The sequence below is a fragment of the Silurus aristotelis genome, assembly GCF_946808225.1.
Source record: "Silurus aristotelis genome assembly, chromosome: 1".
Taxonomy (NCBI): Eukaryota; Metazoa; Chordata; class Actinopteri; order Siluriformes; family Siluridae; genus Silurus; species Silurus aristotelis.
The window spans coordinates 21545517-21568639 of NC_139574.1; the positions used below are offsets into that span (position 1 = coordinate 21545517).

The 23123-nt window shown below is 37.3% G+C and overlaps 2 protein-coding genes across 6 annotated transcripts; both read right to left on the reverse strand.

The window, feature by feature from the left end:
• Window positions 1–1247: 1247 nt before the first annotated feature.
• cep76 (centrosomal protein 76) lies at window positions 1248–14486 on the reverse strand. The gene is made up of 12 exons (XM_083551261.1): window positions 14062–14486; window positions 13767–13919; window positions 12062–12140; window positions 11744–11968; window positions 11456–11641; window positions 10991–11088; window positions 7121–7249; window positions 5520–5708; window positions 3461–3627; window positions 3035–3368; window positions 2721–2938; window positions 1248–2532 (listed from the first exon to the last, which is right to left on the reverse strand). Exons 1-12 carry the CDS (start codon window positions 14122–14124, stop codon window positions 2394–2396), a joined length of 1980 nt encoding a protein of 659 aa, XP_083407387.1. The 5' UTR covers window positions 14125–14486; the 3' UTR covers window positions 1248–2393.
• A 576-nt stretch (window positions 14487–15062) lies between these two features.
• On the reverse strand, window positions 15063–20022 carry ptpn2a (protein tyrosine phosphatase non-receptor type 2a). Of its 5 annotated transcripts, none has more exons than XM_083551913.1 (9): window positions 19750–20022; window positions 18973–19063; window positions 18323–18423; window positions 17528–17626; window positions 17272–17409; window positions 16772–16981; window positions 16437–16595; window positions 16156–16283; window positions 15063–15735 (listed from the first exon to the last, which is right to left on the reverse strand). In XM_083551913.1, the coding sequence occupies exons 1-9, from the start codon at window positions 19807–19809 to the stop codon at window positions 15537–15539; spliced, it is 1185 nt and encodes a 394-aa protein (XP_083408039.1). In that variant the 5' UTR covers window positions 19810–20022; the 3' UTR covers window positions 15063–15536. The 5 variants fall into 5 exon arrangements, with proteins under 5 accessions (XP_083408039.1, XP_083408040.1, XP_083408038.1 ...); XM_083551914.1 differs by having other exon boundaries at window positions 16156–16280; window positions 19750–20005; XM_083551912.1 differs by having other exon boundaries at window positions 16114–16280; window positions 19750–20005.
• Between the last annotated feature and the right edge of the window lie 3101 nt (window positions 20023–23123).

Consider the following 23123-nt stretch of genomic DNA (forward strand, 5'->3'; position numbering starts at 1 on the left):
GGGGTACAGACCCCGCAGCTCGTTATGAGTGAATGGGACACCGCGGGGGTCTCGGGGGTCAAAGTGACAGGGCTGTAGCCCCAATACAACATGATCCAGAAATGGCTCGCAGACACAGAGATAATAAACTAATGTGGTGTTCAATGGGAAGTTTTAATTTAGCCTAAACTCATGGGCGTAAATTTCATTTCACAGTAAGTGAAATAAATAGAAAACTCTCAATATACAGTCAAATTGTACTTATAATGATATGGTTTAGGTGCACTGAAAAATGATCTTATGTTCATTTTCCTTTTCGCTGTCATTTTATCTAATCTTATTTATACTGTAGCACATTTCGTACAAAATAGTAATTCAAAGTAAAACTATCATAAAAAAATAATCACAACAATAAAAACAAGGAATTAAAAAAAGGTTTAAATTTGTATTTAAAAGCAATTAAGACACAAGAACAGAATAGAAATTGATTATACAAAAAAAAGAAAATACAGTGGGAGGGCAGTGGAGTGTTGCGGTTGCAGGGAGAAGAGGGAGGAGTTCAGGTACCTGGGGTCAACAGTGCAAAATAATGGAGTGTGTGTTAGAGAAGTGAAGAAAAGAGTGCAGGCAGGGTGGAGTGGGTGGAGAAGAGTGACAGGAGTGATTTGTGATAGTAGGGTATCTGCAAGAATGAAAGGGAAAGTTTATAGGACTGTGGTGAGACCTGAGATGTTGTATGGTTTAGAGACAGTGGCATTGAGTAAAAGACAGGAGATGAAGGTAGCAGAGCTGAAGATGTTAGTGATGAGGATGGAAAGGACTAGAAACAAGTTTATTAGAGGGACAGCGCATGTAGGACGTTTTGGAGACAAGGTGAGGGAGGCGAGATTGAGATGGTTTGGACATGGGGTATATCAGTAGGAGAATGCTAAGGATGAAGCCACCAGAAAGGAGGAAAAGAGGAAGACCAAGGATTTTATAGGGTTTATGGATGTGGTGAGGGAAGACATGCAGGTAGTTGGTTTGAAAGAGGCAGATGTAGAGGGCGGGGGGGTATGAAGACGGATGATCCGCTGCGGCGACCCCTAATGGGAGCAGCAGAAAGAAGAAAAAGAGGATGAATTCAAATATCATGCAAGAAAACTACAGCACTTGTATAATTTCCTTAACCGTAGTTATTGAGTTGCTCAGTAACTTCAGAAATCTTTAGGATTTGGAAACATTATTATACTTAGCAAATATGACTTTCTTTGATTTAGAAAATATGATATTTGAAAGTATATATTTAATACTCCCCGCACATACAAATGCACACATACAGAAGGTATCTTAAAAAATGTTTTATATTTAAACCAGAAGTAACAATTTAGTCACCAATGACTTTCATTATATGGACAAATATTGACTTTAAAATCATATATTGTGTTTTACAAAAAGAAAGCTTAGAACATCATGAGGTTGAAGAAATGGTGACATCACAATTCTGACTTATATCAAATCTTCGACATATTAACAATCTAGTTTACTTGTCACAAAATATCTCATACTTCTCAAAACATTTTGCCATATGATGATGGAGTATGGCAAATAATGAATAAAAAAAAATAAAAAAAGTGTCTCAAGATTGAATCAAATTTAAAATGACATTCATTTAAAGCAAGGGTCTTGGTTTGATTTGTTTCATGATGTGTGAACGGAGAAATGTGGGACCTTACAGATACAGTAATCCCCGTTTATCGCGGTGGTTACACTCCAAAACCGCCGTCGAAAAATGGAAAAAAAAAACGCAATAAACGGATGCCACCCCAAAAATGCTATTTTATGTATACAGTACTGTACTGTATTTACATTTTACTTCTTTTTATAATTATATTTTTATTTATTATTTCAACATAAAAACAACTCCCTTTAATTTTTTGGTCTATCGTGCTATCCGCGAGAGACCGGGAAAATCAGCTAAACAAATTAGTTATGTGGCAAATGCAATTCCGCGATAAACCATGGGAGTGAGATAATCGCGGTAATGCGGGGGATTACTGTATTTCAGATTTAGATTTTTGAAAATTCTGAAAACACGACTGTCCTTATGAGTTTTTGTATTTAGATTGAGGGCCAGAAACATCAATTAAATATATATTTTAAGAGTAAACTGTACAAAAATCCTACTGTACAATAACACTACACTCCAACACAGGATGTAGTCAATAGGAAAACTCACATTTTAATAAAAATCTTTAAACACACATTTAAAAAAGGCCTAACAAACAATATTTATGTCTTGGATATTAATATAGCTAAATAATGACAAAAAATGTTAAAATGTATTAAATAATAAAATTTTATGAAGACTGACCAAATGTGCCAAAATAAAATCGCATATTACTAAATTTATAAACGGCGCGCACACTGTATTGTCACAGCACTGATCTGTACTTGCAAGCGAACATGATCCATACAGCAGAGGCTGATTCGAGGTAGGGGAACACACGCACTCGTACCGCCAGACGGACATGATCTCCTCGACATGACACAACCTCCTCACAGAATAGTGACCTGTTCAGAAATAAAGAACAGCCATATTAGCTACACATCCCTCATTGGTACGGCAACACTCATTACTGCAAAAGCAATCCATTAAAAGGAACCAAAAATTTTATTTTTGCAACATAGCATTAAATCTGTGCTTCCAGCTTTGTATATTGTAGGCTTCTAGATCTGCTTAGATTAGAAGGTGTGTGCACCTGAGGCAGGTAGCAAAAGCTCTGCGTGCATTACGATGTAAAAACTGAATAGGAAATCCTTTAAATGTATGTCCATCTGGAACAGCTCTCCGAACAGCATCCTGAAATTCCTCGTTTCCACAGGACATGCCTGTACAGCGCTCCAGCTCATAGGCTGCCAGAGCAGAGGAGAGCAGGTATGACAGGTGATCATCCCATACTGTAGCCAGACCAATATCCTAGAAAAAAAAAATTAAAAGACAAAAACAATGTTAAGCACTTTATTAACTTAAGTTCCCTTCATTTTTAGATATTTAAATTTTTTAAAGTACTACCTTCCTGTGCTCAGTAACCAAGTAACGTAGCTCAAGTTCTAGATGGTTACTGGCATCGCTGGCTTGCACGGAGGGAGGACAGAGAGGAGGAGTAGGAGGTAGAGAAGACGTGGAACTGGGGGCACAAACTGAAGAAACAGCTTCTTCACTCATAGCCTTCCATCGGGAAGCATCCGTGAAGTCAAACATGCACAACTCCACCAAGTCTGAAGGTTGGCAGTTTGCCAAGAAAGTCTTATGGTTGAAAACACAACCAATTGTGCGGTATGGGTAGGTTGGTTTGGGCTGAGCAACTAGTGGGGGGGCCTCAGGGTCTACTGGCTGATGTAGGTATCTAAGAGGAAAATAATTGCTCATATAACTCATGCTTTAACTGTAAGGGCATGTATAACTAAACTGTGTAGGATTTGTTATGCAAAATGCTACCTGTGAGCTGTCTGACTCTCCCAGAAAGTGACAGTGCCATCAGTACCACAGGTCATCACCCAAGTGTGAGGGGTGTTTTTGGCTTTGGTGCCCACACACACATAAGCATCCAGGCCAAAACCCAGCAGCAGACTACACAGGAGTGTGGCGTGGTCCTCACAGTCACCCTTGTAACAGAGAATAAAATATAAAAACAGTCACCTCTTAGAAGGAAAGTCCAGCCACACCTACCCATCTTCTACAGAGCAACTATCAAGAGCATCTTAAGCAGCTACATCACTGCCTGGTTTAGTATTTGTGCCATCTCAGATTGCAAGGCCCTACAGCATACTGTGTGTTAATCCATATTGTTTTGTATAGTACCATGGTCCTAGGAAAATGTTATTTTATTTGACTGTGACCTCTACCAGCTGTACATGTTTAAATTGACAATAACAGCCATCTGTTGTGTATGGAATAAAACACCACTAGGTGTGCAGTTATAAAATAATGATCAATGACAAAAACAGAGCCCTGAATCAAAATGAGACCGATCCCTAGTCTCACTCTCGGTCACTCTCTCACTCACTCACTCACACACACATATACACACACACACACACACACACACACACACATATATATACAGTGCCTTGCAAAAGTATCCAGCTCCTTCAAGTTGGATTGGTTTCAATGGTGTACAGCAATCTTTAAGTCATACCACAGATTCTCAATTGGATTTAGGTCTGGGCTTTGACTAGGCCATTCCAAGACATTTAAATGTTTCCCCTTAAACCACTCGAGTGTTGCTTTAGCAGTATGCTTAGGGTCATTGTCCTGCTGGAAGGTGAACCTCCGTCCCAGTCTCAAATCTCTGGAAGACTAAAACAGGTTTCCCTCAAGAATTTTCCTGTATTTAGCGCCATCCATCATTCCTTCAATTTTGACCAGTTTCCCAGTCCCTGCTGATGAAAAACATTCCCACAGCATGATGCTGCCACCACCATGCTTCACTGTGGGGATGGTGTTCTCGGGGTGATGAGAGGTGTTGGGTTTGCGCCAGACATAGCGTTTTCCTTGATGGGCAAAAAGCTCAATTTTAGTCTCATCTGACCAGAGTACCTTCTTCCATATGTTTGGGGAGTCTCCCACATGCCTTTTGGCGAACACCAAACGTGTTTGCTTATTTTTTCCTTAAGCAATGGCTTTTTTCTGGCCACTCTTCCGTAAAGCCCAGCTCTGTGGAGTGTACGGCTTAAAGTGGTCCTATGGACAGATACTCCAATCTCCGCTGTGGAGCTTTGCAGCTCCTTCAGGGTTATCTTTGGTCTCTTTGTTGCCTCTCTGATTAATGCCCTCCTTGCCTGGTCCGTGAGTTTTGGTGGGTGGCGCTCTCTTGCCAGGTTTGTTGTGGTGCCATTTTCTTTCCATTTTTTAATAATGGCTTTAATGGTGCTCCGTGGGATGTTCAAAGTTTTGGATATTTTTTTATAACCCAACCCTGATCTGCACTTCTCCACAACTTTGTCCCTGACCTGTTTGGCGAGCTCCTTGGTCTTCATAATGCCGCTTGCTTGGTGGTGTTGCAGACTCTGGGGCCTTTCAGAACAGGTGTATATATATACACTGAGATCATGTGACACTTAGATTGCACACAGGTGGACATTATCTAAGTAATTACGTGACTTCTGAAGGTAATTGGTTGCACCAGATCTTATTTAGAGGCTTAATAGCAAAGGGGGTGAATACATATGCATGCACCACTTTTCGGTTATTTATTTTATAGAATTTTTTGAAACAAGTTATTTTTTCATTTCACTTCACCAATTTGGACTATTTTGTTTATGTCCATTACAATCAATTTTAATTCCAAGTTTAATCCCGGGGGTGGGGGTCAATACTTTTGCAAGGCACTATCTATCTATCTATACACACACACACACACATACATACATACATGCATACATACATACACACATACACATATATACACACATTATATATAAAAACAATATAACCCATTATAAATAATTCTGCTAAACTACTTACAATTGGTAAATTGAGAAAGATCTTTGGTTACCTTGTTCCTACAGAGGAACGCCATCATACTGCACCACTGCTCATGCCGTGTTCCTCCACCCAGCACAGGCGCCCTCTCCTGAGCCAGCAGACTCACAAAGCGAGCTGCCTGCCGCGGACTTTCCAACAGCCGGCCAGCACGCAACACACGCACGTATGAACACACCGGACGGTTTACCCCATTCTCATCCTACAAATACACATGAAACAAGCCACACTGAGTCCCCCCCAAAAAACAGTAACCATGTAGGAGATATTCACGGTTTGGTACGTTCTTCAATGTCTTTAAGTCACAGTATGGTTACATTTCGGTACGGTTAGAGGGAAGAAATGCAAATACAAAATTGCTTGTGTTTTTTCTTAACGCAGTTTATTATTATTATTAACATTTGTAAACATCAACCGTTTACATTATTATTTTTTATTAAAAACCAGCTCCATTCTCCTACTGATATACCCCATGTCCCTCCTCTGCACATGTCCAAACCATCTCAATCGCACCTCCCTCACCTTGTCTCTTAAACGTCCTACTGTGCTGTCCCTCTAATAAACTCGTTTCTAATCCTGTCCATCCTCATCACTCCCAACAAAAACCTAAACATCTTCAGCTCTGCTACCTCCAGCTCCACCTCCTGTCTTTTACTCAATGCCACTGTCTCTGAACCATACATCACAGGTCTCACCACAGTCCTATAAACTTTCCCTTTCACTCTTGCAGATACTCTTCTATCACAAATCACTCCTGCCACTCTTCTCCACCCACTCCACCCTGCCTGCACTCTTTTCTTCACTTCTCTAACACACTCTCCATTACTTTGCACTGTTGACCCCAGGTACCTGAACTCCTCCACCTTTCTTTTATTCACACACATGTACTCTGTCTTACTCCTACTGACTTTCATTCCCCTTCTCTCCAGCACGTACATCCACCTCTCCAGGCTCATCTCAAATTAAATAAATGGAAAAATTGTATTAAATAGTTTACATTTATTAGACCCTATTTGGGTCAGATGTGTATAAGTGTTTGTGTTTTTATTTTTTTTTTACATTTTATATTAATATAAAAGTTTTAGAAGATATGTTCTATTTAACAGTTCTATTTATTTCAGAAAACTTTAACAAATGTCTTAATTCCTTCCATTCATCATTCCATTCACTCCCTCGATGTGCAACTAATCCCTTTAAGAAAATTCCTGAAGCAAACGCTAAGGAATCCATATCGCTAGACTGTCGTAAAAACAGCACCGATTTTGCGCATAAGCAAAACAAAACAAATATGAGTTTTACGCAGCATTACAAATCGCATATCCGGTATGCAGTGAATAGCCCCAATGACACTGCGCTGACTCTAGGTTCTATTATATACCACTGACATGTTTGTGTATGTTTAAATTCAATAATAATAAAACAGTGACACTACACAACAAACCTGCGGTCCGCCAGTTAATAAGTTCCCGAGGGAACTTCGACTTTAACACTGTTCCGTACGTAAAAAGGATTGCATTCAGGACACATGCGAAAGTCCTGTACCGAAAAAGTTCAGTATGAATACGAGTAACGTTACTCTCCTAGTAATTATCATATCCAGTCTAAGTTACTTACTTGAGCAAAGATCTTCACCAGCTTGGATTGGTGAGAAGGTCGTATTTCTAAGAACTCCCTCCACCACTGTTTAGCATAAACCAGAAACAAGCGCTCTTTCTCTGCAGATTTCTGGCGCTCCAGTGACCTCTGTAAACAAAAACAAAACAAAAAATTTAAATAAAATAAAGACCACAAACATACAATGGCACAAGATTATTTAATTACAGTGAGGAAAATAAGTATTTGAACACCCTGCTATTTTGCAAGTTCTCCCACTTAGAAATCATGGAGGGGTCTGAAAGTGTCATCGTAGGTGCATGTCCACTGTGAGAGACATAATCTAAAAAAATAAATAAATCCAGAAATCACAATATATGATTTTTTTTTAACTATTTATTTGTATGATACAGCTGCAAATAAGTATTTGAACACCTGAGAAAGTCAACGTTAATATTTGGTACAGTAGCCTTTGTTTGAAATTACAGAGGTCAAACGTTTCCTGTAGTTTTTCACCAGGTTTGCACACACTGCAGGAGGGATTTTGGCCCACTCCTCCACACAGATCTTCTCTAGATCAGTCAGGTTTCTGGCCTGTCACTGAGAAACACGGAGTTTGAGCTCCCTCCAAAGATTCTCTATTGGGTTTAGGTCTGGAGACTGGCTAGGCCACGCCAGAACCTTGATCTGCTTCTTACAGAGCCACTCCTTGATTATCCTGGCTGTGGGCTTCGGGTCATTGTCATGTTGGAAGACCCAGCCTTGACCCATCTTCAATGCTCTAACTGAGGGAAGGAGGTTGTTCCCCAAAATCTCGCAATACATGGCCCCGGTCATCCTCTCCTTAATACAGTGCAGTCGCCCTGTCCCATGTGCAGAAAAACACCCCCAAAGAATGATGCTACCACCCCCATGCTTCACAGTAGGGATGGTGTTCTTGAGATGGTACTCATCATTCTTCTTCCTCCAAACACGTTTAGTGGAATTATGACCCAAAAGTTCTATTTTGGTCTCATCAGACCACATGACTTTCTCCCATGACTCCTCTGGATCATCCAAGTGGTCATTGGCAAACTTAAGACTTGCCTGGACATGTGCTGGTTTAAGCAGGGGAACCTTCCGTGCCATGCATGATTTCAAACCATGACGTCTTAGTGTATTACCAACAGTAACCTTGGAAACGGTGGTCCCAGCTCTTTTCAAGTCATTGACCAGCTCCTCCCGTGTAGTTCTGGGCTGATTTCTCACCTTCCTTAGGATCATTGAGACCCCACGAGGTGAGATCTTGCATGGAGCCCCAGTCCGAGGGAGATTGACAGTCATGTTTAGCTTCTTCCATTTTCTAATGATTGCTCCAACAGGGGACCTTTTTTCACCAAGCTGCTTGGCAATTTCCCCGTAGCCCTTTCCAGCCTTGTGGAGGTGTACAATTTTGTCTCTAGTGTCTTTGGACAGCTCTTTGGTCTTGGCCATGTTAGTAGTTGGATTCTTACTGATTGTATGGGGTGGACAGGTGTCTTTATGCAGCTAACGACCTCAAACAGGTGCATCTAATTTAGGATATAAATGTAGTGGAGGTGGACATTTTAAAGGCAGACTAACAGGTCTTTGAGGGTCCGAATTCTAGCTGATAGACAGGTGTTCAAACGCTTATTTGCAGCTGTATCATACAAATAAATAGTTTAAAAATCATATATTGTGATTTTTGGTTTTCTTTTTTAGATTATGTCTCTCACAGTGGACATGCACCTACGATGACAATTTCAGACCCCTCCATGATTTCTAAGTGGGAGAACTTGCAAAATAGCAGTGTGTTCAAATACTTATTTTCCTTACTGTATAATAAAATAAACCATGGGTTTATTTCTTCTTTACATGCCACTGAAAGGTATGGATAGTAATAAACATAATTAGAATCTTTCAATTTAATAATTTCTCTAAACTCGTTTGAAATGAAAGAGTACTGCATTTATTTTCTTTCTAAATTACCAAAATGATTTTTCTAAGCAATTCATTCAGTGTAATTCAGTTATTTAGGTTTAAGTTGTTAATATTACAATACTACACTACTTTACCTGCAAAAGATGTCAGTGTTAAAGAATGGACTCCAGCAGTTAGTAAATTATTTTATTATAATTTTTTTATTCTCTGCATGGACTGGCTAACCTTTTCTCTGGCAGGTGAGAAAAGCTTAGCTTTTACATGACTGATCATTTTTAAGTTGATATGTATGCTTTTAATGTTTTGTATTTAACCCTCATAAGGTCTTCGTTTCCTGTTTACAAATCTGGTCTTTGGGGTCTATATGACCCCAACAATTGATAGAGAAATAAACAAAAAATATACATTTTTAATTATACAAATAATATATATATTTTTTTGTTTACTTCTCATCTATTCATTAATGCTGTGTTTTGGGAGATATGAAGTACTTTTGTACCTATTTACCACACAATTCCTCAACTACACCATAAGCTTGCATATGAAATATTAATTTTTTATGAAAAAATCACTTAAATGATGATCTAAATTTAATTTAAATTGTTTCTGGATATTGATCTAGGTGTTGTGTGTAGAAGTACGCCATCTACTGGCTAGAGATAAACCTAAATTCTTTGCAGTTTAAGAAAGAAATAGTTTTGACCAGCAGAGGCAATAGAGAGCCATTCATTTTACTGCATGTGGCCAACTGCTTGTGTTACAACTTTTGAAATATATTTTGTGAATTTATATATATATAAGAAAGGACATTTAAAATAATTATTTTTTAAAATAGTAGAATTTTTGTAGTTTTGATGCATTTTGAAATGTCTGTTTTTACAAAATGCCACAGAAATTTGACAGAAAAATGCCACCTAAATGCCACCTAAGACAAACCTAAAGGACAAGAGAGAGTGTGTGTGCATATGTCTGTGTGTGTGTGTGTGTGTGAGAGAGAGAGTGAGAGAATGCATGTGTGCATATGTATGTATGTATGTATGTGTGCGTGCGTGCGTGCGTGCTTGTGTGTGCCTGTGTGTTTGTGTGCATGAATTAGGTCTTACCCTTTTATATCTTTGTTCTGCATTTGTGACTGATTTCCTTTGCCAGTTCTATAAAAATGCTGTGGCAGTACACACATACATGTGTGTGTTTGTTTGTGTGTGTCTTTGTGTGTGTGTGTGAGTGAGAATGTCTTTTCTACATCACATTTATGCTCTAGTAGTAGGCCTTCATTTCTGTGTGAAAATTTTCTGATTTATGCTGGATTTATAGATTTTTTTTGACAAATGAAGAAAAAATAGAGTTTTTTTCACATTTCCCATTCATTTCAATGTGGGGTCATATTGACCCCGAAGACCAGAAGTGTAAAAATTTTTTTTACATACCTTCAGAACAACCGAATCAAGCCCAGTTTTTTTGTGTGTGTATAGATAGATTATGTAGGAAAAGTCACAAAATATTATTCCACTCAGATGAAGGGAACCCTTTTTTTTAATCAAGGAAAAGTCGATTGGGGTCATATAGACCCCAAGGACCGATTGAAGGTTAAACATATATAACTTTGAATAGTGGTATATATTATAAATTAAATTATAATCCTATTAAAATCTTTTGTGTATTTCTTAGGAGTACTAAAATTATGCATCACAGTGAAGCTGTAAGCAGTCAGAAAGATATACCCACCACCGGTATTCTAGATTTTATATTAATAATAATGACATTTTTTATTTTATCAAAGAACGACACAATAAACAAGGAAGCCACTCGATTAATATCAATTCTTTAAAAAGTAGCTATATAAATTCAAATATAGCTAAGTAGCTATATAAATTCAAACAAGAAGCTACATTTGCACAGTGATCACTACTGAATAAAGCAAAAAAAAGGAAAAAGAAAATCCTATTTAACCTGTGTGCTGATTACTTCAGGACTCAGAGTTTCACTAAGTGGAGGGTACAGTTCCAGCCTGAGATTAAGGACACCAGCAGGCACTTTACACTCACTGCCTGTAGAAAAATAAACACACACACACACACACACACACACACACACACACACACACAAATCAATGGTCAGTGAAATCAAAACAGGATACACATTCACTTTTTACATTAGCTCTTAAACCTAAACCAATAATATATTACTAATGAAGTTACTAATTCATTTATTATCTTCCTTAAAGAGAAGCTGGCAGCACAGTGGAGCCTCACAGCTTCAGAATCACTTATCTCAGCTTCCTTTCAGTGCAGAGTCTCTGTCCTACTACTGTAGAAAAACATGCCAGTAGGATGACAGTCTACGCTAAAATTCTCCTTAGGTGTGAATGCGTCTGTCATTGTGTCACCACATCTCTGACCAAGATCAATTACTTACCTACACCAAGCAGCTCCACAGACACTGATGTCTTTCCATTGGGGGCACTGAGAACAGATCGCCAGTCAAAGAAATAAGAGGAGACGAGCGTTGTGTCTCCTGCTGTGTCCGTCCGTATCAACACCATGTGCACTGGGTCACAAATGGACAACATGGTGGTGGCGTCAGCCATCTTACTGGCATCACCTAGGCCACATTGGAAAGAAACAGATGCATTTTGACATTTATTTTTAGGTTTCAGGCTAGAGCTGTTATTTCTGTATTAAAAATAAAAGTGCTATGATATACCTGGACCAGCTCGGTGTACTTCTAGAAGAAAGCCCTCTTGTAAGTTGGGTTCACAGGCACAGGGCACAGGTTTGGAGTGAAAGCGTTGGTTGCAGAAGTGAAGGTGGAGTGTATATGTAGAACACACTTGACCAGGTAAAGGCTCTGGCTCCTGCAGGTGCTCAAGGAAGGCCTTTCCCCCAAGAACCTGCAGGTACAAGTATCTCCTCAGTGGATTGATATTGGCTAGCAAAAATGAAAAACAATTCATGGAAGTTAATTTTTATTTTTTTTGATTGAATAATATTTTTCCTCGTTTTATATACATTCTTGACTAACCTGTTTTAATCTGTGTAATGCCCTTCTCAGTGTTGCATTCTGGAGACTTGTTCAGATCCTCTTCTATTTGTAAATGTTCCTAAAGAAATTAAAAAAATGTAAAAATGAAAGCGTCTTCCATAACTACTGCCAAATATGAATGTGCAATTCATGCTTTAGTTGTTCCAGGTTTCTCCTAAAGCTTGAAGATCTTGATGCATTACTAAATATTCCAGCAGTAGCTTGTTAAAGGATTTTTGTACCAGAGAGAAGAAATTTTACATCCAGCAGCTTTACTTTATTAATGCTTAAAAACGCGGATTGGAAAAGAACAAGTAAATAAGAATCGTAGAACTGCAAAATATATCGATCATAGCACCATTCTTTTGTAATAAATTGCTGTCTAGATTTAAAAAAAAAAAAAACTAAATACAAATAATTTGAGATCATTGTCACAGATGCAGTTTTTATAACACCATATCCTGACTAAATCCTGTCAAAAAGTTCCTGAACAAAAAGAAAAACAGGAAGGTATTCAAGAAATTTGCTCTTCTGAATCCCATCAGGTGAAACCATAAGTTTACGAGTTCAGTCTTCTGCCTTATTCATACATGTAATTTAACCTGTCAGTTAATGAGTGAGCAAAGATTTTAATAGCGGTTCCTACCTGCAGTTCAGAGAAAACACATGTTCTGCACATTTTTGCAAAGGTTTTATTGAGAGAAAAAAATTATAAAAAATCTTTACAAGCTGATTCAGGTTTATTAGATCAGGAACAATGAGAATAGTGAATCATTCAAAAATAGTCGTAAAAAAAATAATCAATAGTGAATCAATCAAAACCCTATTTCTTTTTATTTTGTCTTATAAAATGTAGCTTTGTCCAGGAATATAGATGGTGTTCAAATGCCACTGCTGCAGACATGCAGTTGTTCCACATTTGTAAGCAGATTTTTGCAGGGAGAAGCAGCATTGTACTGTGTATTAGCATCTAAGAAATGTTGTTAATATTAATTTCAGTGAGTCGCTGTCGTCTTTTTCTTGGTCAGATCCACTACTATGTTTGGTTTCTTTATATTCCAGGGTGGTAGCTGTAATACGCCACTTTTTCCCTATAATTAATACAATAATCGATCGATCGATTGATCGATTGATTGATCCATTAAACTATTCATCTATCTATTTGTAAGGAATTGAACAGAGATTCTCAAACCTTTTGGCAGCAGAGACTCTTAACTATTGAATAAAATCCAAATTCTGCCTCAGTAGACATTTTTTCATAAACATTTTGTGCACACAATATTTTTAATATTGCATAAACTTATTGCTCTTTTTTGTCTATCTATTAGATCCTTATTTCTGTCACTTACTTAACTTTCCACTAGAATACAGTAGATCCAAGTTATATTCTTACCCGATTTTGAGTTTTTGATGAAATAATTGAAATTGGCTTAATGGTAAATTACTCGATTAATAGTATAATGAACCAACCAAACAAGTGATTTTAAAAACCACTACAATAAAACCCAGGACTCTAATCATAGTAAACTCCATGTCCTATACATTTTTTTACCATGTTAGAGGAGAAGGGGAAACTAACGTGCAAGACAGAGGGTTCTCCAGGACCAGGGTCAGGAATCTGTGCACTGGAAGACAGAAGCAGTCTGCAGTGCTTTTGGGCTCTTAAATTGAAACCCAAACATTGAAGCTGTTAATAATAACTTACTGCACTGGGGAAGCTGAGCTGCTTCATGGCGTCCTCCACGATGCCCCTGCGCTGCAGTGCTATGAGCAGATCATCCTCAGACAGTGGCCTCTGATCCCCCTGACATCTTACTGCCTCTGCTAAAACATCCCGGATCTGCCCCTGGATGTCCATCTGAGGACACCGTATCCACATCATGTCACACACAATGCCCCGGAGCTGAGGCGATCAAGCTCAAAACAATTCAGAGTAGACCGCAAAAGTGGTTAAAATAGGTTTAATCTAACAGAAAGCAACATAACAGTCCTAAACCAACCTTCATAAGGTGATCATGGATGATCTGTTTTAGTTCATTAGATTTCTCCGGCGGTAGAGACATGCCTCAGTCGCTTCTACAGAATCCAAACAAACCCGCAAAGCTAAACCTACTACCTAGCTCATGTGTGATTCACTTTTCAGAATTATAATCATCGTTCACAAATATATGAGACTAATAATTTTAGTTATTATTGCATGCTAATAGCGTTAACGTGCTACCAAAAACGTAAACGCCCACATATAATCACTAACAGATCAAATACTGGCGGAAAATTGCGCGCTTGTCGATTTCAAACGAGTAGAAGACGCCGCGTTGCTAGCCGCCGTGTCCCGCCTATGCGTACGCCATAATGAAAAGAGTCAACGGCTACTCGATTCCTGAACATGAGGAGTCGAGTTTGGTTTTGATGTCATGGGAGTAATGAGAATTAAATGAGTCACTTCCAAGAGTCGATTCTGCACAATCATTTTCTTCGAACCCTGTTAATACTAATAAGCGATCATCATTCAATAATTAAGCAAATGAAATGGATTTTCCACTGTTCTGTGTAGTAGAAGTCCTTAAGTCAAGTGATGTAGATATAGCACAATTTATGATTTTTTTTATGGAATTTAATTTAGAGAAATTATTAATCGAAGGAACGGATGTAATAACATTCTGATTTGATCTAACCATTTGTCATAATTACCATTTGCCCCTTGATACTATGGGAAAACTTAAAAAATAATTATTAAAAAATAATGGCCTACAAAATTATTTCCTTCTGGCAAGTTGCACCAATCTGACTATTTACCTCTGGCCAACAAGGAATTTAACCTAAAGAAATGGAACTAACTTATTTTTAAAAGTAGTGGCATTAAACATTTATTTTAGATTGTATAATTTGCATATACTTTAGAACAAAGCTGCCTCAGTGTTACTTGCTAATACTTGCATGCCTTTTGTCTCTAAATGGCTCTGATGATGTTTGTACACTTAAAAAAAAAAAAAAAAAAAAATTTATTTCTTCAGCAAAAAACTTTAATATATACATTATTCAAAACTGGACAGGATCCACCTGCAAAATATGGTGGCACATTTTGTATTCAATTTATTAATAATACCTCCTGAGATGTAAGAACATAAGGAGCATTTACAAAAAAAAAAAAAGAAAAAAAAAAAAGAAAAACTGTCCCACACTGGTGAGTGAAGAGAGTCATTTACTAAAACAAATTTCTGTAAAACAATGTCTTACTCAAGCCAGCATATATTGTAGTAATGCTAACGGACTAAGTTTCTAAACACTGAAATTATCAAGAACCAAGCTTGTATTTAAAGCAGTACAAATAATCATTTTAAGAAATCAGGCCTAATAAGCAGCCTTTGTTTGCAAAAAAAGAAAAATAAGAAAACTGACCTTTATCTCATAATGAACCAAATCAGGCTAAGTGTAAAAAAAAACAAAAAAAAAACATAACACGATAATTGAAGTTTCACTGGGACAGAAAAGCCCAGCACATGAACAGTCCCAGTGCTAGAGCTGTTCCAGCTCCTACATTTAGGACAATGGGCCTCCAGTATAGCCAGCTGTCTCTCTTCTTCTCTGCTTCAGTCATCTTCTGCTTCATACGCTGGACCTTTTTTGCTGTACTGGCAATCCGCTCCTCACGATGTCGCTTTCGCAAGCTGCCGCTGAGAGAGAAAAGGAGAGCTTTAATCTAATGTAACATCAAAGCAAATAGCATTAGTGGATTTCCAGGTATGAGGTAAAGCGGTTTATTCCTGTAAGGGGCCAATTTCCATGAATGATGTATTCTTTATTTCTAATTAAAACAATAGAAGGCTTTATAGTGTGCTGAGTTTCGTTATCACACAAATGGGGATGTTTTACATGCACACTAAAACACTTTTTTTTTTTTTTACAATTTGTTTAAAACATGTAATAAAAAAAAAAAAAAAAGAATGCATGTGTATATGTGAATGAATGTGCATGCCAAACATGGAACCAAAATCCAAATGTAAGTGGAGTGTAAATCCATGAGTAAGTAACCCATGACCAAAGGAACATACCTCTCTGGTTTTAAATATACTTGCTGATTTTCCTTTCCTAACAATCTTTCATTTTCTTCTTCTAGTTTTGAGATAAGACCATCATCTGTGTGTCTTGCAGTATCCTTCAGCACTGGACCCAGATCAGTCTGTGGCTCTTTGTCTTCTTTAGATATGTTTTGCCATTGCTGCTGCAGTATAGAAAAAAAAAAGATCGATGCATTTGTATTCCATCAGGTCAACCAGAACTTGTCCAAAAAAAAAAAAACAACAACAAAAAACGTATTCAGTGCTGTAATTAAAGGGACACTTGTGGCATTGCTCACAATGACCAATATATATACCTGCAAAATGGAGTCTCCCAAAATACACTTGAGTCCTTCCATTACAGCCATGTAAGAGAATCGAAGCTGGTTTGGGGTTTGAATGAGGCCCATGCGATACTCTCTCATGTCCAACAGGACTTTCTGTATATCTACAGAAGCATGTTTCCTCTTATCTATCTAAAGAATGAAAAACACCTTGTATTAAAACACCTTGGCTGCTTGTCTCAAGCTAATAATACAATCTTTTTAAACAATAACTTATACCAATGAAATAAACAAATATAAATTGTTCGATTCAATTGAAATAATTATCAGTATTGTGGAAGTTAATTAAATGCAGTATAAATAACTACCAGGACCAAGCAGGTGTCAACCAATGAGAATGTTCCTGATCTGCCAATCCCAGCACTGCAGTGGACCACAGACGGCCCATTCTCGGGCTCTAGTGAGCCAGACTCTCGAACCTTGAACAAAAAGTTGAGGAAAGATGCAGGGGACTCGGGCACACCAAAGTCAGGCCAAGTGGTGAAGTGAAAGTGGTAGATGTCTCTTCTCTCTCCTGTCTAAACAAATGCAACAAGACATACATAGTGTAACTTTAAAATCATTAATGTGAAACGTTCTACATAAATCAAGATTTGTTTTTGTGTTTGCAAATATTTTGGGGGTCCTGTTCCACATTCAACCTATAGACGGACAAAAAAACCAAGTAAAGAACCCATGCTTGAATAACCCAGTGATCATGGGTGAAGGATGTTCAATTTGAAATAGAGCTCATTTATGAAGAAAAAAACAAACGCATCTAATAGTTTATTAAATCTAAATGACAACAATCAATGTGAGAGCATCATACTTTGATGTTTTGAAGCTTGAGCACTCTTGTTGTGTAATAAGATTCAACATCTTCAGACACTAAAGTCACCACAAACCCTGTGTCACTGAAATACATTGGTTTCTCTTCTTCTGAGGGCCAGTACTGAGCACATTTCTCCTGTCATGAACAGCAAAAACAATAATGATTTAGCCTAGGCTTATACTGGCCATGTCAAACACTTACATGTTTAAACATCATTTTTAGCAGAAAATAACTATATTTAGGATTTACTTACTGAGCCTTTTTCTATGACTCTGTTGAGCATGATGACACCTTTTGAACGCTGCTCCCAAATCATTAACCAGAAGTGGCCACGAGTATTAATCAATGGTCCCTGTGTTTCAGAAAAAAAATATAAACATAATACCACTAATTTGAAAGATAAAAGCTAAAAAACTTGAATTATTCCCATTCTAAAATTAAAGAGTTAAATGTGTACCACATAGTTTACAAAACAATGTAAGCTGGCTAGCTGATCTAAGTAGATTAGATTCTCCAAATTGCTCCTAGGTGTTAATATGCTAAAGTGTGTGCATAGTACCCTAGTCGTCTCTATCAGGGCTTCTAGCAGATTGAGAGTTCAAATCCCAGCACCATAGGATTCTTATAAATGGAGTGTAAATTAAACCTCACATTATTAACATTATTTTTCCATGAGAGAAGCAATGTCAATTCACATATTATTACATGCCTGGTTTAGCCTCGGTAAGCCTTAAAAGAAAAAAAAAAAAGAAAAATAATGTGATGGCTACATGGGTGTGATTTGTTTATTTCTACATATCTATATAATGATTAAATGTATTGTGTCCTTTGTTATTTAATAGATATTTTATTAAATATTTAAATTTTTACCATCCATTGAAAATATAAATGTAAAGCTAAACAAACTAAACTACATGTATATTTTTGAAAAAAAGACAATATTTTAAGGAAAATACTTAGAAGCATCTCTGTAATCAAGATTCTGTTAAGAACCTCGAACACTCCATCTACAGTTCAAATCTACAGCACATTTAATGCGTTTTCATACCTGAGTCAGTATGTAGTTTCTCTGAGCTTCCTCCATGGTTATCAAGCTTGCATTTATGTAGTCATTTTCTAAATTTTCTAATCTCACTCGGCTGTGATCGTCTGTAAAGGACATGGAGGGGAAAAAAAGATGTTGCTAAATGAATGTAAATAGAAAAATAAAAACATCTGCCACGTTATTAGGAAGACTTGTACCCCTGCTTATATAACTGTAAAGAGTAATTGAGTTACTGCACACATACAGATAGCTTGAACCACTCTGTCTCACCTCTTTATTCAAAAAGGTGCTTTCACCCCCAGATCTGCCTCTCACTCGATTCTTTTGCACATTCACTGTAAACTGACTGCTATGCATGACAACCTCTACCAACAGTTATGCCATGATCAGTCATTAAAATAACATTTTTCCCCATTGTGATATTTGATGAATAACTAAAGCTTTTTATCTATAGATGCAGGATTGTAATTCCGCTGCCACATGCCCAGCAGATTAAATAATTAGAATAATAAGCAGGTGTTCCCAATAAACATAACAGTATATGGTGCATACTTGTGTCATAGAAGAGCATACATGTGCATATATCTGCCACATTAATGAATGGATAATATACACCAACTCCATATGTCTTGTAAATAGTTTAGGTTACTTACATGGGCTGACGTCTCTGTATCTGTTTCTGTTCCGGTTTTCTGGAAATTTTGCCACTTTGTAGGAACATTCCTGGGATTGATTACGAATTTCCTGCCAATCAAATATACATGCCATATTATTAGAGTCTGTAGTCTAGTAATATATATATATATATATATATATATATATATATATATATATATATATATATATATATATAGTCTGCATAAATGGAAATATGCTGATGATTGCCATTGTTGAGATGATGTCATGTTTACTTAAGTAAGACAGTAAAGCGACAGATTTGCTGTTGAGATCAATTGATGTAACTGGTAAAAGTGTTTGTTTCATTGGCATCAATCAAAGAGGCTGTGTGCAAGATGGAGAAAGTTCAGTTCAAGTACACAGTTCTAAGAAAAACAGCTATCTATACACGTTTCACAGGAAGTGCTTGTCCTGTTATTGCAGCACTGCCTGCTCATGTAATGCAGTCTGCTCAAGTTTAAGCTCTTATTGACAAGTCCCATCATTTCACACATTTTCACAAAATCGTAGCTTTCTCCTGAATTGTGAAGAAATAAGAAAATCACAGATGCTCACAACATTCACAGTTTGATCTTCGGCGTTTCTAGGTATCCCACGCATGCGCACATTCAGCCGAATCTGAAACCCAGGCTAAAAGCTAGCTCGATGTGGATTTACTGTGTTTCAGACCAGGTTTTCAGCCCGTTTAGGGGAATTCAACTGATCAGGACATACAGAAGCACACATCTTCAAATTTCGTAAAAAAAACTTACATTATACAGGTTTTGCCACTGCCCTTGTGAATCTATGTGATCAAACTCATACTGGTCCATGTTTGCTCAGGTTCAGTCATTTATAAAGGTCAAATTTTACGCGAGACCAGACGACTCTTGAGAGATCCGTGCGCATAGATGAGAATTGTCGAGCTGAAGAGAGCATGCATTTCTGCGCTCTGAGCATTAACAATGTGTGGCGGTCCTGTACTGTACCTCGGCTACTTCCGTAGCCTGACTAGAGCTCGAAGAAAGTGACAGAGGCCCCGCCCACTTTCCCTCCCACCGATGGGTTTCAGACAGACAGACAGACAGACAGCGCCAGCACAGAGCCTAGATACCTTCATTTACTAACCTCAGCAGGTCACCAGTGTAGTAATCAAGTAGAGATTTTACTTCAGACAGGAAAGATTTAGCAGGTTGTCCATGTTTCGCGATCAACTCACTAACGGGATCACTCCAAAACTATATGTGCTTAATAGGAGAACTTCTATTTTGATAACCTTTTTATTTTTACGTATATATATATATATATATATATATATATATATATATATATATATATATATATATATATATATATATGTTTTTATTTTTTTTATTTTTTTTAAAAACGCCCTTTCTCGTTATCTTGAAGCGATTAGATAAATTGCATTAAATGACAACCTATCGCGAGACTACCCACGCGGATCTCGCGAGAGTTTGCGACTAACTGCACGCGAGAGAAAACCCTCTCTCCATCAAAAACCTACATCAAAAACCCACTTCAATGTTCGCAGGACGAACATTGAAGTGCTTTAAAAGTCAAGTTTTATTTTATTATTTTTATTTTCTAAAAATGTAAAAGAAGTACATTCCCTTTTGGGGGGAACATGCAGAGCATTTATACTTTTACTAACGTAAAAGCATGTTGTACCTCATCCCCCAGTTAATAAATTCAGTTAATGTGTATTTGTATAGCGCTTTTAACAATGACCATTGTCTCAAAACAACTTTACACAGCTATTTACATATTACCCGCACTCGCCCTAAAATAATCTCATTCTTAATTGATCTAACAACCGCACTTCATTGGGCCTTTTTAATTAATTAATTAATTTATTTATAGTACCATATACTAAATATTTATCAAAATATCAATACTGGGCAACTTTTGTGTTATAATCTCTCTGTTGGTTGAATTATGCTGTAGTGTAACATTCAGAGTAACACGTTTTGTCCACGTGGTTCCTCACGTCACTCTCACAGATGCCTCTGATGAAGAGCTAATCAGATAAATGGGTTTTCTATTGGTCCATTATAGCAGCCAGCCCTTATAAGACACAGTAGAGGGCGGGTAGAGAGTGTGTTGTGGTTTTTCATTCCTTTTAGGTTTTCTGTGGTATAACTATGTCTGGAATAATTTTGGGTCTCTGTGTGGTGTTGGTGGTTTGTGTCTCATGTTCAGGTAATGTTGGTCTTCCTTTTGTCTGGTCCTTTATAAATTAGAATAGATTTAGGAGAGCATGTGTGGAACTATATGTGTAGAATGATTCTTTTCTGGGATATGATACTATCTGGATGTGTAAAGTTATTATTAATTTTTATTTATTTTTTCCCTAGTACTTGTGTTTTGTATGAAAGCCATGCATGAAACCAGTTAGATTTTTCTGAATGACCTGAAAGCATCTTGTTTCAGCATGCTTTCAAGACTGATTCCAAATTTAGTGCAACCCTCACCTACATTTTTAGTTTTTATCATCAGTGTATTCTGGATGTATCAATTGTATGATCCTGATATTGCTTGATTTTTACAGGACAAACACTTGAATGTTTTCACTGTGAACTTGGATTTTGGGATATGTGCCACACTACCAAAATTAACTGCAGTGCTGGAGAGCAGTGTTATGTTGGCATAGGAGTGGCAGGTGTGTAAGTTATTAAATAAAAGACCCTCTGAACCTTTTTATTTGTAACAAAATTTGCAAAATTTCAATGAGTAATGTGTTGCATTTCAGCCTCAGTGGTTAAAATCAAGATGATGGGATGCCTTGCTAAAGATGACTGCAACAAGACTACTGTTGTGACTTTTCCTGCAAATAAGACTACCCTCTACAAAATGACAAATAATTGCTGTGATGAAAACTACTGTAACAGAGGCACTGAGGTCCTAATAGAATCAATCCCCCTGATTGCACTAGTTATTGCTCAGATAATTGGTCTTCATTTCTAAGTCCTTCTCTGTATAAAGTTGTCTGATCTATGTTGGGATTTCCCTATTGGAGGGTGAAGAAGCACCAGTCAGCACTTTGGGGGGGACTTTATGAAGGCTAATTGAATTTTGATCAAAAGTTTATAATGTAAATCTGTTTTAGAAATTGTAGATTGTATAATGACTAAAATAAAATGTTTGACTATGCATCTGAATGTGAATTTCTTCTTAAAATAAATGTCTTTTTGGGTTGTGGGGGCATGGTTCGGTGCTTATAAAAGCTTAGATTAAAAAAATGCCTTTTTGGATTTAAAGTTGTTGCTTGGAAGTAATTTGGAATTTTTATATTAATACTCTAAAGTTTAGAGTCTAAACTCTGTAAAGATTTCTCTAAATGATTGATCAAGATCCTTGTTTAAAAATATTTAGCCCTAGTGGTTACAGAGGTGTATTGCATGACTTTTGTTGTTGATTATTGATTGTGCTCTGCAAGTTAAAAAAAAAAGTGCTACTTGAAGAATAAACATCATAAACCTATGTAACGCTCATCTTGCTGAAGCTGCATTTAATCTGTCTATCGTTTGTAAAGACTGTAAACTTAAGGCAACTAAGAAAACTATTTACAATAATTGCAGATGCCCTTATTCTGAGCAGTTTGCATTTATTTCCTACTTACAACTGAGCAGCTATGGTGTTAAGGGCTTTGCTCATGGGCTCAGGTGAGGCAGCTTGGCGTGGCTGGGATTTGAACTCGTGACCTTCGGACCCAAAGTGCAGCTGCCAAATATAATTTCCCACAAACTGCCTTCATCTGAAGTTTGTACGTTTGTACTTATATGTAAAATTATGCATTGCTGATATAACGTAACTATTTTATTTATATATAATTAGACTAAATTGACAATCCTAATTTCTAATATACTTCCATATAACTGATTAAGGTTTGAAAATACCATGCAATTAATACGCATTCTCCTAATAAAATAGAAGGGTAAATCGTTGCAGTATTGAGTGATTGTGAACATGCGCCATAGTGCCTCTAACTGCAGGCGGGGTCTGAAGCGCACTGCCGCTACCGTTTCAAACAAGTCCACGCTTAACGCGATTGGTTCGTTATTTTCTTGATTGACGCGCAGCGCTCCAATGAAAAATGAGATTTCTAGCTAAGGCCCGCCTCGAAAAA

Bases quoted from the DNA above. Each gene is read 5' to 3' on its own strand.
- ptpn2a (XM_083551911.1), bottom strand. From the start codon at position 19,809: ATGGACCAGTATGAGTTTGATCACATAGATTCACAAGGGCAGTGGCAA. The intron at 17,627-18,322 runs GTATGAAAACGC...TCTGAAACACAG, and splicing joins GAAACTACATACTGACTCAG to GGACCATTGATTAATACTCG. The intron at 16,982-17,271 runs GTATGATGCTCT...GCATTTGTTTAG, and splicing joins TCAAGCTTCAAAACATCAAA to ACAGGAGAGAGAAGAGACAT.
- cep76 (XM_083551261.1), bottom strand. From the start codon at position 14,124: ATGTCTCTACCGCCGGAGAAATCTAATGAACTAAAACAGATCATCCAT. The intron at 13,920-14,061 runs GTTGGTTTAGGA...CGGTGTCCTCAG, and splicing joins TCCATGATCACCTTATGAAG to ATGGACATCCAGGGGCAGAT. The intron at 3,369-3,460 runs GTAGCATTTTGC...TTTTCCTCTTAG, and splicing joins GAGAGTCAGACAGCTCACAG to ATACCTACATCAGCCAGTAG.